General features: G+C 43.7%; 2 protein-coding genes across 8 annotated transcripts in view; both read left to right on the top strand.

Moving 5' to 3' along the window:
- The first annotated feature begins 7,221 nt into the window (after positions 1–7,221).
- LOC306894291 (serum amyloid A-5 protein-like) lies at positions 7,222–8,980 on the top strand. Its single transcript, XM_079456721.1, has 4 exons — positions 7,222–7,239; positions 7,397–7,494; positions 7,599–7,737; positions 7,916–8,980. Exons 2-4 carry the CDS (start codon positions 7,407–7,409, stop codon positions 8,049–8,051), a joined length of 363 nt encoding a protein of 120 aa, XP_079312847.1. The 5' UTR covers positions 7,222–7,239; positions 7,397–7,406; the 3' UTR covers positions 8,052–8,980.
- Positions 8,981–9,324: 344 nt separating this feature from the next.
- The window catches only part of LOC306894238 (E3 ubiquitin-protein ligase TRIM39-like), a 42,365-nt gene continuing 37,366 nt past the window's right edge, over positions 9,325–14,323 (top strand). For 2 of the 7 annotated variants that reach the window (XR_013786673.1, XM_079456609.1), the window contains exons 1-5: positions 9,325–9,490; positions 9,943–10,026; positions 10,135–10,685; positions 10,773–10,868; positions 10,936–11,169. Coding sequence is in view for 5 of the 7 variants with exons in the window: in XM_079456609.1 (XP_079312735.1) it covers positions 9,963–10,026; positions 10,135–10,685; positions 10,773–10,868; positions 10,936–11,169 (945 nt within the window). In the remaining 2 variants the exon portion in view is untranslated. Of the gene's footprint in view, positions 9,508–9,888; positions 10,027–10,134; positions 10,686–10,772; positions 10,869–10,935; positions 11,170–14,323 lie in introns of all 7 variants that reach the window. The other 5 variants (XR_013786674.1, XM_079456610.1, XM_079456607.1 and 2 more) reach the window with 4 other exon arrangements.

The following is a 14,323-nucleotide window of genomic DNA, read 5'->3' as shown; positions in this document are numbered from 1 at the left end:
TGTATCTGGGAGCCCTCCTCCGGTGGCGATCTGCGCCACGCCTAACGCTATCCCTGGCACGGATCAGCGCTTCCCTGGCCCTCCTCCGGGACCTGGGAAGGGAACAGGGGAGGCTGATACCCCAGACAGCACATGAACGGAGACAACCCAGTCGACGATACTGGCAACGAGTTGTGAGCATATTCTGCCCACGTGAGCTGCTGGCTCCAAGAAGCAGGGTTATGAGAGGCCAGGCAGCGGAGCATCCGACCCAGCTCCTGGTTGGCGCGCTCTGACTGCCCATTGGTCTGAGGATGAAAGCCTGACGACAGACTGGCAGACGCGCCAATCTGCCGGCAGAACTCCCGCCAGAACCGCGAACTAAACTGCGGACCCCTGTCAGAGACCACGTCCTCCGGAAGGCCGTGAATCCGGAAGACGTGGTCGATGACCACCTGGGCAGTCTCCTTGGCAGAGGGGAGTTTAGGAAGAGCAATGAAGTGAACCCCTTTAGAAAAGCGGTCCACGACAGTTAGGACCACCGTATTGCCACTGGAAGGTGGGAGACCAACCACAAAGTCCAGGGCAATATGAGACCAGGGGCGGGACGGGAAGGGGTTGGAGTAGCCCGGAAGGAGGTAGACTGAAAGTCCTGTTTTGAGCACAGACAGAGCACGCCCCCACGAACCGATGAACATCCTCCGCCATTGTCGGCCACCAAAACCGCTGGCGGATGGCAGCCAGTGATCTCTTGGCTCCCGGATGGCACGTGAGTCTGGAAGAGTGACCCCAGTGAAGGACATGAGTACGGACAGACTCATGGACAAAAAGAAGACTCGCTGGGCACTTCCGAGGCACACCGACCAGAGCTCGCCTGACCCGCTGTTAGATTCCCCAGGAGATTGCCCCCACCACCCGATCAGTCGGGAAGATGGTATCAATGAGGGGCGAATCCCCTGAGGGGGTAAAACATCGTGACAGTGCGTCAGGCTTGCCATTCTTTGAGCCCGGCCGATATGAGAGGGTAAAGTTAAAATGCCCAAAAAAGAGGGCCCAGCGAGCCTGCCTGGAATTCAGTCGTTTGGCAGACCGAATGTACTCCAGGTTCTTGTGGTCGGTCCACATGGAAATGGTGGCTCCTTCCAACCAGTGGCGCCACTCCTCCAGGGCCAACCGGACAGCCAACAGCTCACGATTGCCAACATCGTAATTTCGTTCTGTGGGAGACAATCGGTGAGAAAAATAAGCACAAGGGTGTAATTTTTTATCACCGGCGGATACCTGGGAGAGAATCGCTCCAACGCCCACCACCGAGGCATCGACCTCCACCACAAACAGCTGGGCCGGGTCAGGGGAGGTAAGAATAGGTGCTGAGACGAACCTGCTCTTGAGCTCCCCAAAAGCCTCTTGCGCGGCAACCGTCCACGTGAACGGCGTCTTGGTGGAGGTCAACGCCGAGAGGGGTGCCGCCACCTGCCCGAAGTTCCTAATGAATCGCCGATAAAAATTGGCAAAACCCAGGAACTGTTGTAAGGCTTTACGGGAAGTAGGTGGCGGCCAGTCAGAGACAGCTCTCACCTTGGCAGGATCCATACAAATACCTGTCGGTGAGATGATGTGTCCCAAGAACGAAAGTGACTGGACATTGAACTCACACTTCTTAGCCTTCACGAAAAGTTGATTCTCCAGCAGGCGCTGGAGCACCCGCCTGACGTGCTGAATGTGCACCTGGAGGGAAGGGGAAAAGATCAAAATGTCATCCAGGTACACAAAAATAAACTTATTGATCATATCTCGCAGCACGTCATTGACGAGTGCCTGGAAGACAGCAGGGGCATTAGAGAGTCCAAACGGCATAACCAAGTACTCGAAATGCCCCGTGGGAGTATTGAAAGCAGTCTTCCATTCATCCCCCTTCCTCATCCGGACAAGATGGTAGGCGTTGCGGAGATCTAGTTTCGTGAAGAACCTGGCTCCCTGCAAGAGTTCAAAGGCCGATGACATAAGCGGTAGGGGATACCGATTTTTAATGGTTATGTCATTGAGGCCTCTGTAATCTATGCAGGGACGCAATGAGCCATCTTTCTTCTTCACGAAGAAGAACCCCGCACCAGCCGGAGAGGAAGAGGGACGAATGATGCCCGCTGCTAGAGAATCATTGAGGTACTTCTCCATGGCTGCCCGTTCCGGAGCAGCCAGGGAGAACAGCCGCCCACGAGGCGGAGAAGTGCCTGAGAGGAGGTCGATGGCACAATCGTACTGGCGATGAGGAGGAAGAGAGGTGGCCCGGGATTTACTGAAGACCGCCCGTAACTCATGATAAACCTCAGGAACTCGGGTCAGATCTACACGCTCCACCTGAGGAACAGAGCAAGAAGAAACAGAAAACTGTGCAGAACCAAGACAATTTGCATGACAATAAGCGCTCCAACTAGAAATTGAATTATTTGCCCAATTAACAGCAGGATTATGTAGAGAGAGCCAGGGATGCCCGAGTACTATGGGGACCAAAGGAGATTTAAAAATGAGGAATGTTAGCTCCTCCCTGTGGTTCCCTGATGTAATGACCCCAAGCGGGACGGTGATGTGTGAGACAGACCTGAGAACTCTACCATCCAACGAGTGGGCGTTGATAGGTGGGGTGAGAGGCACGATAGGGAACCCCTTACTGCGGGCCCAAGCTTCATCCACAAAATTCCCTTCTGCACCCGAATCAATGAGGGCAGATGCTTTAATGGAAAACAACTTGTGAGTCAAAACCACCGGCAAGAGAGTACGAGAACCCAAGGTGGGGGAGGTGGTGATAGCGCTCGCCAGGACTCCCCTGACTACCGGCGAGCGCCAGCTTTTCCCGGACAGGAAGCAGCCTGATGTCCCAGACCGCCACAGTAAAGACACAATCCCTCGTTGAGACGCCGTTGCTTCTCCCTGGCAGAAAGACGTAATCTACCCAGCTGCATCGGCTCGGGACCCTCGTGGAAAGTGGGCGTTGCCACGGGAAGTGGATGGGAGTCCAAGCGAGGTGTAGAGGACGCCTGGACTCGTCGACGCAGTTCCATCCGGGTGTCGATGCGAATGGCGAGATCTATGAGGCCGTCAAGTTCGTCAGGAGGATCCCGTGCATAAATCTCGTCCTTGACGTCCGCCGTCAACCCCTCGAGGAAGCGCGCTACGAGAGCCTCTGCATTCCAGTGGCAAGAAGCCGCCAAAGTACGGAACTCAATAGCGTAGTCCGCGACCGAACGCTTGCCTTGCCGGAGAGCCGCCAGAAGTCGTGATGCCTCCTTGCCGAAGACCGAGCGGTCGAAGGTCTTAATCATCTCGGCTTTGAAATCCGCAAAGTCATAGCGGTGTGCGGACTGCGCTTCCCACATCGCCGCTCCCCAATGCCGAGCTCGTCCGACTAACAGGGAGATCACAAAGGCCACTTTAGCCCTCTCAGACGAATAGGTGCGTGGTTGAAGGGAAAAGACGACCTCGCACTGGATAATAAATGCCCGGCATAAGGTTGGCTCGCCATCGTACGGTGGGGGATTATTGACACGGGGCTCCTGAGAAGCCGACCCGGGAAGAGAGGTCTCGGCCTGTGCAAGCCGTAGACGTTCCAACCGATTAGTCACCTCGTGAACTTGGACCGATAGAACATCCATGGTTTGCTGGGTGGCCAATAGTCCCTCCTCATGCCGGCCCAGCATTGCGCCTTGCGCTTCGATAGCAGCGCGAAGAGGTGTTCCGTCCGCTGGGTCCATTATTGGCCAGTGTGTTATGTCACGCTCTGAGAGAGAGAGAGAGACCCAAGAGCAGGAGGAACATAAAAGTTTATTAAGCACAAAGTCAAAATGAGTCACTCGAGCCAAGCTCGGAATTAGTAAATACGGAGGTAGTCGAGAAGGCTGGGGTCGGTCGATCCGCGAACAGAGTCCAGTGGGGCAATGACAGTTCAGAAGAGGGACAGTCAATAGTCAAACCGAGGGGCGAACTTTATCAAAGGGGTGCAGCAACTCGTTAACAGGCAGACAGGAGTAAAAACCGGGGAAACAGTCCAAGGAGCTCTAACCAGCGATCACCAACTCGGATGAGCACACACTGGACAGAAGACAAGGTTAGTACACAGTATATTCAAATGACAAGACGTACCATGGTTCAAGGGCAAGGCGATCAGCATAATTTGCAAAACACACTGGCAAGGAACAGAAAGACGGAAGCAACTATAACAGTCAGAAATTAGCGAGCAAAGAGAGAACAGGTGTGCAAGAGAGCGAAATGATAGTGGTAGCAGCTGTGCGTGAGCGCACGTAGAAGAGAGTAAAATGAAAGACAGAGCGAGGATTAGACCAGAGTCCTGACAGTCTTGTACTCCACAATCTAATACAAAAGATTATGTTTTGACTTTGACACATAATTTTTCTACTATTATATACTCTCTCTCTACTTATTACTTATTATATATACACAGTTTTCTTAAGAAACTGCATAAGTGGTTTGAGTTTTAAACGTTTTTGTTATAGCCTCATTGTATTATTTACTTCAGACCTCAACACTGAGCACATGAGCATCAATCAAAATCATCAAACATCATATAGTTAAAAAAGATCTCTAAATACTAAAGGTAACTTACAACATGAACAAAACATATAGCCAGCAAACACTAAAATAGCAATCATAATAATTATTTTAAACTGTGAATTGAAAATTCTGCAATGCATGCTGTGAACTTTCAAGCACTAGAATTGTTTTCACAGTTTGGCAAGTTGGTGAAACTTCTTGAAGCGCTTTGGACAATCACTTAGATATCTAAGTACAGTCAACAAAATAATCTTTATCGGTACCACATTTAGACAAATCTTGTTCAGTTACTCAAAATAATACGTTCAAGTTATAATAAATTTAAACAAGAGCCCAGAATAAATTTAAACTCAAACACTGAAGATGATCATATCACATAGTTTGATTGATTTTGTTTTACATTTGTGTTATGTCATCGTTTTCTGATATTCTAAAAGTGTAAGTTTGGGTATTTCCATTAATTCATGCAGACCATGTGGCGTCACCAAATTTTTTTTGTCCGATAACCGTATTGCATGTCGGCACGTAATCTGTTTCGCATGTCGGAAACATAAATGGCTTCGAGCATAGAACGGTTGCAAGGTGTACCGGTGCTACGGTATCTAAAGCTTACAAATCTTAACGGTAGTATCTTAACGGTTGTATCGTAACGGTATCATCGTAACGGTAGCATCGAAACGGTAGTATCGTAACGGTAGCATCATAACGGTAGTATCTTAACAGTAGTATCTTAACAGTAGTATCGTAACAGTAGTATCGTAACAGTAGCGTCGTAACGGTAGTATCGTAACAGTAGTATCTTAACAGTAGTATCTTAACAGTAGTATCGTAACAGTAGTATCATAACAGTGGAGTCGTAACGGTAGTATCGTAACAGTAACATCATAACGGTAGTATTTTAACGGTAGTATCTTAACGGTAGTATCTTAACGGTAATATCTTAACAGTAGTATCGTAACAGTAGTATCGTAACAGTAGCGTCGTAACGGTAGTATCGTAACAGTAGTATCGTAACAGTAGTATCGTAACAGTAGCGTCGTAACGGTAGTATCGTAACAGTAGTATCGTAACAGTAGTATCGTAACAGTAGTATTGTAACGGTAGCGTCGTAACGGTAGTATCGTAACAGTAACATCATAATGGTAGTATCTTAACGGTAGCATCATAACGGTAGTATCTTAACAGTAGTATCTTAACAGTAGTATCGCAACAGTAGTATCGTAACAGTAGCGTCGTAACGGTAGTATCGTAACAGTAGTATCGTAACAGTAGCGTCGTAACGGTAGTATCGTAACAGTAGTATCGTAACAGTAGTATCGTAACAGTAGTATCGTAACAGTAGCGTCGTAACGGTAGTATCGTAACAGTAACATCATAATGGTAGTATCTTAACGGTAGCATCATAACGGTAGTATCTTAACAGTAGTATCTTAACAGTAGTATCTTAACAGTAGTATCGCAACAGTAGTATCGTAACAGTAGCGTCGTAACGGTAGTATCGTAATAGTAACATCATAACGGTAGTATCTTAACGGTAGCATCATAACAGTAGTATCTTAACAGTAGCGTCGTAACGGTAGTATCGTAACAGTAGTATCGTAACAGTAGCGTCGTAACGGTAGTATCGTAACAGTAACATCATAACGGTAGTATCTTAACGGTAGCATCATAACGGTAGTATCTTAACGGTAGCATCATAACGGTAGTATCTTAACGGTAGTATCTTAACAGTAGTATCGTAACAGTAGTATCGTAACAGTAGCGTCGTAATGGTAGTATCGTAACAGTAACATCATAACGGTAGTATCTCAACGGTAGTATCTAAACGGTAGTATCTTAACGGTAGTATCTTAACGGTAGTATCTTAACGGTAGTATCGTAACGGTAGTATCTAAACGGTAGTATCTAAACGGTAGTATCTTAACAGTAGTATCGTAACAGTAGTATCGTAACAGTAGCGTCGTAACGGTAGTATCGTAACGGTAGTATCGTAACAGTAACATCATAACGGTAGTATCTCAACGGTAGTATCTTAACGGTAGTATCTTAACGGTAGTATCTTAACAGTAGCGTCGTAACGGTAGTATCGTAACGGTAGTATCGTAACAGTAACATCATAACAGTAGTATCTTAACGGTAGTATCTTAACGGTAGTATCTTAACGGTAGTATCGTAACAGTAGCGTCGTAACGGTAGTATCGTAACAGTAACATCATAACGGTAGTATCTTAACGGTAGTATCTTAACAGTAGTATCGTAACAGTAGCAATTTATCTAAGTCTAGTCCTAAAAGTCAGTTAAATACATTTGTTCAAATCATGACTTAAAAAATATGAACGTTTCCTAAACTTGGAAATGATACACACAAACTGGTTCATGAGCAACATTCCCATCCCTATTGCGACATATTAATAAAGGTTTTGGAATCCCTTTGAGTGTGTTTTGTTCACTTGGTGTAATTTAATTAAGCTGGGACTTAGATAATCAAATGGTGGCACAAATGCGTATTGACCGTTACAGCCTTCCCAGAAAGTGTTGCGCAAAACAGGACTATCCCATCTTTAACCACATCACATTTTCCTGGATCAATCTCACACGTGGCAGTGGGTAAAATTTCCATTTCCCACCTAATCCGGGGTCTATATAATGTCTCCAGTTTTGTGGATAACTCCCCAAATCTGGACGACAGGAGAGGTGAGACCAACTAGCCGACCATTGCTGTAAAAGCTTTATGATTGATCCCATCTATTAGATTGTGAACTGTTGTTATTTGTGCTGTTAACATTTGAATGTTTATTTTTAAAGTGGTGAGATACTTTAATCTGGATTGTCTGCATTTGTAAATGTTCAGATTTACAAACATGAAGCTCATTCTTGCCGCGCTGGTGTTGGTTATGGTGGTCGGGGTCCGGGCACAGTGGTACCGTTTCCCCGGACAAGCCGCTGGAGGTCAGTTCCAGTCCTCTTTGTTATTCCGTTTACCTTGGTTTCACAAAAATAGGACTGAGGTCAATTCATGGCGCATATTCACTGGGTTCGTGGTCTTTTTGTAGGGGCAAAGGACATGTGGCGTGCTTACAGTGATATGAAGGAGGCCAATTGGAAGAATTCAGACAAGTATTTTCATGCGCGTGGGAACTATGACGCAGCTCAAAGAGGCTCGGGAGGAAGATGGGCGGCCGCGGTGATCAGGTGCATGAACATGAGAATGAGTATTACAACAATGTTTTATGAAATAGATGATATGGACTAAATAATGAACAAAAAGCAGTCTGATTTGCAGTCAGAATACGTGTGAACATTTATATGTTTGAAGTGGTGATGTTACTGGACATCTGAAGAGAGATGTTCTCTGTTGTGATGTTTGCAGTAACGGAAGAGAAGCAATCCAACGCTCCATTGGCCGAGGTCAAGATTCTGCAGCTGACCAGGAGGCCAATCGCTGGGGGAGAAACGGCGGCGACCCAAACCGCTACAGACCTAAAGGCCTCCCAAGACGATACTGAGTTCAAATGACCATCATCAGCATGAAGGCAAAAAATCAATAATCTTTTCCATAACTTTTGTCAATGATTTCTAAGAATCATCTAACGTTTTATAACAAAATCATTTTTGTTCTTTTTTCCTTTATTTTTACTTAAAATGTGTCTTAATCTTCTGTGTATACATATTTCAACTTCTTAAACACTTTAACTTTAAAACTTTAAAGTTACAGGATCTCAAATATTCAATCTAGACGAATGACTGTAGAAGAATCATGAATCATGGATCTTGACCGTGTGATTTTGACAGTGGAGGTGGATTCTTGTATTCATTGCGATATTTGTGCCTCTTGTGCCATCTGCAGGAAATACCACGGTGATGCTTTTTCAAAAATGAGACATTGCCCTTTTGTCTTTCAAAACCTGAATATGACTCTTTGTTCTTTTTGTATTGAGATGTGTCTCACTGGTTTGGCCTTTAAGGACTAGCCATGACATTTTAATTCAGTTCTAATAAACTTTTAATTAAACGATAATGAGGCCGCATTATGAAGCAATAGACACTGCATACGGCTGCATACAGAAATAATATAATCGGTTGCGCAATAAATACTGGGAAGATTAAGATTTGTATCACTATCTGATATTGACATTCTATCATGGTTTACATGTCTCAAATATCAATATTTTTATCATTGTATTTGTCACGCTTCACAGAAAAAGAGTAATTGATTTAAAGTTTTACATGCGGTTTAAGTGAAAGTCATTGTTTCTGTCTCTGATCTGTTTTCTATAAGTGCACTCCCCCTTCAATAATATTAAAGTAAACAGTTAAAAAAATAATAGAGTTACCTTTGGACCCATCTCATCCTATAACATCCTATCACATAATGAACCTGTTTCCAAGGGTGTAATGCATCCTGCTTTGACAAATCATAAAAGTGATATTCTCTTCTTTTTCTTTATTGAATTGAATCTGGGGGGTCCCCCCCATCTTTTGGTGGGGTGGGGTCTCGAAATATACAATTTATAAACAATACACAATATATTTGATCATAATATGCATAACTATATACTATTTATTAAAAACAGGCTTATATAAAAGAACAGGCATCTTTTACTGTATTTTGGATCCAATCGATCCGGGCTTGGTGAACATAAATGACTTTTGAACAGTAGTGTACGTCCAACAGAACGATTCTAGTGGATGATTGACACTTTGTGATAAGAATGTGCCAAGACACCCATCCGCTCTGTGATTGGCCGTTGCAAGGATTCCTGGGTAAGTGGCTGCTCCATACAAGTGAAGAGGAGCTATGACATCACCACAGGTGAGCGAGACCTGTCAGTGAAAATGAAACTAAACAGACAAACAACAATCAAGTAAACACTTTATTTCTATAAAAACAAGATATCTGAGACTTTCAAAGACGTTCGTGATCACAGCTGATACTTATTCGCAGGTTACATGATGAAATATGTGAGACATTTCTATGAAGTTTCTAATGTTGGTCTTTTGTTTCAAGTTTGTGTGTCTAACTCGAGCACATTAGACTAAACCAGATGAATACACGAGTTAAATTAGTTAAACAAGTTTAATCTGAACTGAAATGTTGACAGATTTTTAATAAGCATATTGTAGTCTGTTTCATTGTAACTTGTGAGCTCTTCTGAAGTTATTTGTTGGTATTGTGTCAAGTTACTAAAAGACTTCAAGAAACAGGAAGTGTGTGAACTACAGACAGAATGAAAAACAGCCGCTGAAATTCACATTAAACAAGAACGTGTAACAATGACATGTGTTTATATATTAACATTAAAACTTTTGTTGTGTTTTTTGCTGTTTGATCTGTTTGGAAAGGGACGGATGTGACGCTGTAAAATGTGATTTCTGCTGTTACTGTTATCTGAAAAGATTTAAAGAGAAGACGTGCAATGGCAGAACCAACATCACCAAAACAAACAAGGACAAGGAGAAGCAGTATGAGTGAACCTCCATGTAAGTCAAGCCCCCAAAATGAATAAACCCTTTATATTTACAGTATCTTTACATAATCAGTGATCATCTCTCAGTGATAAACGTTCATGATTTCTGGTTGTTTCTCAGATCTGTCATCGTCCAGTGTTTCTCTGACGAAGGAGCTTCAGTGTCCTGTGTGTCTGGATGTGTTCAGTGATCCAGTCAGCACTCCATGTGGACACAACTTCTGCAGGAGCTGTCTGAAACAGTGCTGGGACAACAGTCGCATCTACTCGTGTCCAATGTGTAAAGAAACATTCAGTAAAAGACCAGATCTCCAGATCAACACAACACTCAGACAGGTTGTGCTGCACTACAAAGAAAAGTTCAGTGTGAGAAGATCTGAAGTTCTCTGTGACATCTGTGATGAGAGAAAGCTGAAAGCCCTGAAGTCCTGCCTGATGTGTCAGACATCTTACTGTGAAACTCACCTGAAACTTCATGAGAAAATGAGTTTAAAGAAACACAAACTGATGGATCCTGTGGATAATTTAAAGGCCTATATATGCCAGAAACACGACAGACCTCTGGAGTTCTTCTGTAGAGATGATCAGACATGTGTGTGTGTGTTTTGTACTGAAGGAGACCACAAGACTCACAACACTGTTCCTCTAGAGGAGATGAGTGAAGAGAAGAAGGTTTGAGTCAATAACAACATTAAAACATGATTTAATAACCTGTTTACCTGTGATCAAATGTGTCTGTGTGTTGCTGTCTGCCTATAGTCTCAACTGAAGAAGACACAGACACACGTTCAGCAGATGATCCAGGAGAGAATCAAGAAGATTCAAGACATCGAACACTCAGCACAACTCAGAAAAGTAAGTTGAAGAGAAGAAGTGTTTGTCTTATAAATAAAGATGATGAATGAAAACATGATTGTTTCAGAGAAACACAGATGAGGAGAAAGGAGCTAGTGTTGAGGTCTTCAGCGCTCTGATCAGATCCATTGAGAGATGTCAGACTGAGCTGCTGGAGATGATGGACGAGCAGCAGAAAGCAGCAGAGAAACAGGATGAAGATCTCAGGAAAGATCTGGAGCAGGAGATCACTGAGCTGAAGTGGAGAGACAGTGAGCTGGAGCAGCTCTCACACACTGACCATCATCTCCACCTCCTACAGGTCAGTCTCTCTCTGTCTCTCTCTCTCTCTCTCTCTCTCTCTCTCTGTCTCTCTCTCTCTCTCTCTATGTGTCTTTCTCTCTCTCTCTCTCTCTCTCTCTCTCTCTCTCTCTCTCTCTCTCTCTCTCTCTCTCTCTTCCGGTGTGTCTGGGTGCGAGTTGACGGAGTGTGAGCGTGACTGGAGAGCTTGTGAGTGAAGCTGGTTGTTTCTATCTTTCCCCTTGTTGTTTTTTTTCTGGTCTTGTATATTTTTTTGGGGGTTTTGTTGGGCCGCGTGCGATCCACTCTATCGAGGAAGCATGTCGGCCCCACGCCCGCAGGTTTTGAGTTTACTCACGTGGCGAAATGCGGTTAAAGTTGCCGCCGCGGTGAGTGTGGAGGAATGTTGTCTTGCTATTGGTAAGGTTGTGGGACATGAGAGCGTGTTATCTGCCTCCAGAATGAATGGTGCTGTGGTGGTGTTTCTTAATAGCGTCGATAAAGTCAATGAAGTAGTCGAACACGGAATAGTCATTGGTGGTGATTTTGTCTCTGTTCTTCCTCTTTCATTGCCAGCTAAGAGAGTCATTTTATCAAATGTTCCACCGTTCATAAGCGATGAAATGTTGACGCAAGCTTTATCTCGCTATGGTAAATTGGTATCTCAGATCATAAAGATCCCAATCAATAGCGGATCACCGTTGTTGAAACACATTGTTTCGTTCAGGCGATTCGCTTACATGATTATTCAGGATGATGCCGAGCTTGACTTGACGCTCAAATTTCGCATTGACAACTTTGATTATGTGATTTTTGTCACTACCACGAAATCGAAGTGTTTTGATTGCGGGAGAACTGGACATTTAATCCGCAGTTGTCCTGATAAAGTTCCAGACAGGGAAGCAAACGCAGTGAATGTAAACACACAAGGCGATGGTAGTGCAGTTGGTGTGGCTGACACAGTTGAGGAGGTATTGCCGGGGCCGAGCTCGGCTGTGGCGGTGACAGTTACGGGTGTTCCCGGTGAGAGTGTTTTTGCGTCGATTTCACTGCACTGTGAGCACTCGGAGACCTTCTCGGAGGCTAGTGTTGAGGATTCACTGAGCGTGGCACTGGTTTCTGAGGGAAAACGTGATGAACAAATAGAATGTGTAAAATATAAATAAGTAAAAAGAGTGAAGTGCAAGAAGATATGGATCAGGATACGGAAAGTGATGGTGGGTCTTCTGACTCTAGTATGACTTTTTCTCAGGGGGATTTCAGTGGTCGGGAATATGAACTTGATAACATCAAGTTATTCCTTAGATCAACAAAAAATAAAAGAGGTGTGCGCGTGCAGGAATATTTCCCTGATGTGAAGCAGTTCGCTGAAAAGGCAAGAAGCTTAATGGCAGAAAGTTGCTTTACTAATAGAGAAGTCTATCGAATTAAGAAAATTGTGAGGAGTCTCAGTATTGATTTAAACAATGATGGCTGTTAAATTTGGGTGGTTTTTCTTTTCCTTCCTATCATTCATGAGTGAAGTTCATATAGCTACTTTGAATGTTAACGGGGCAAGGGATTCTAGAAAAAGAGCTACTATATATGAAGTAATTAAGCAAAAGAATATTGATGTTGTTTTGTTACAAGAAACTCATAGTGACTCGAAAAATGATGTCGACTGGGCGAGGGAGTTTGATGGCATCCCTGTGCTAAGCCATAATACTTCATAAGTGGGGGAGTTGCCATTCTATTTACAAAAAAATTTTGTCCCATCTCTTATGATGTTGATGAAATAGTAAAAGGTAGACTTTTAAAAGTAAGAGCTGTTGTAGAAAGTTATGTGTTTGTTTTTATTTGTGTGTATGTTCCAACTGCACCAGTTGAAAGAATGGTTCTTTTAGACATACTATGTTCAACTCTACAAAACTGTTGCCCTGAAGACTTTTTGTTCCTAGGTGGTGATTTCAATTGTACTGAGCATAATCTAGATCGGAATCACATTGAGCCTCATTTGGCTTCGCGTAAACGTTTAATTCATATTAGTAAAAAGTATGATTTATGTGATATTTGGAGATCTTTAAATGGTAACGAGAGACAGTTCACTTGGCTTCACACACGTGATAATGTTATGTCTTTAGCTAGGCTGGATAGATTTTACAGTTTTAATCACCATCTTAGTATTTTTAATAAATGTTATATAACGCCAGTAAGTTTTTCTGATCACAGTATGGTGCACTGTAAACTTATTTTAAGCTCTATAAAACCAAAAAGCGCATACTGGCATTTTTAATACTAATCTGTTAAGTGATGTTTTTTTAAGGAATCATTTAAGTACTTCTGGGAGGTTCATAGAACAAAGAAGTCTTCTTTTTATTCATTGCAACAGTGGTGGGATGTTGGCAAGATACAAATAAGACAGTTTTCTCAACAGTATACTCACAACGTTACTAAGGAGTTGACGCGTTCTTTAGAGCTTTTGGAGGGGGAGATAATTGAATTGCAAAATTTAGCACAATTTACTGGCGAGATTCATTATTTACAAGCCTGTTCAAAGAAGAAAGCTCAGTTAGCTGATCTACTGGGGCATAAAATACAGGGGGCTCTGGTCCGTTCACGCTTTCAAAGCATTGATCAGATGGATGCACCGTCCCAATACTTTTTCAATCTGGAAAAAATGAATGGTCAGAAGCGGCTTATTCATGGATTGCGCTCCGAAGATGGAGTATTATTGTCAGATCCTGCTGGTATTCGGGGAAGAGCAGTTAATTTTTATAAAAATCTGTATAGGAGCGAGCTAAAGTCAGAATGTCATGGGGACAATGTTTTCCTTGACAGTCTACCAAAGGTTTCAGAGGAGGCCAATAATGATCTTGAAGGGGTGTTGACCCTGGAAGAGCTTTATAAGGCCCTCCAAAGCATGGAGTCCGGGAGGGCACCAGGAATGGATGGCCTCCCAGTTGACTTCTATAAGGCCTTTTGGTTGGAAATGGGTGTAGATCTGCTGGAGGTACTGAAGGACAGCCTGTCGGAGGGCGGGTTGCCGTTGAGTTGCCGAAGAGCGGTGATCACTCTTATTCCAAAAAAAGGGGACCTCACAGATATAAAGAACTGGCGTCCTGTCTCGCTTCTCTGCACTGACTATAAAATACTTTCTAAGGCATTGGGGAACAGATTGGCTGAAGTGTTGGATCAGG

This window comes from Barbatula barbatula (genome assembly GCF_947034865.1).
Source record: "Barbatula barbatula genome assembly, chromosome: 1".
NCBI classification, from domain to species: Eukaryota; Metazoa; Chordata; class Actinopteri; order Cypriniformes; family Nemacheilidae; genus Barbatula; species Barbatula barbatula.
This window is presented reverse-complemented; position numbering and strand designations above follow the sequence as displayed.

What these genes read in the sequence shown, in the direction of transcription:
- LOC306894291 (XM_079456721.1), top strand. Translation starts at nt 7,407, where the DNA reads ATGAAGCTCATTCTTGCCGCGCTGGTGTTGGTTATGGTGGTCGGGGTC. An exon ending in CCCCGGACAAGCCGCTGGAG is followed by an intron (nt 7,495 to 7,598) that starts GTCAGTTCCAGT and finishes GTCTTTTTGTAG; the next exon opens with GGGCAAAGGACATGTGGCGT. An exon ending in TGGGCGGCCGCGGTGATCAG is followed by an intron (nt 7,738 to 7,915) that starts GTGCATGAACAT and finishes TGATGTTTGCAG; the next exon opens with TAACGGAAGAGAAGCAATCC.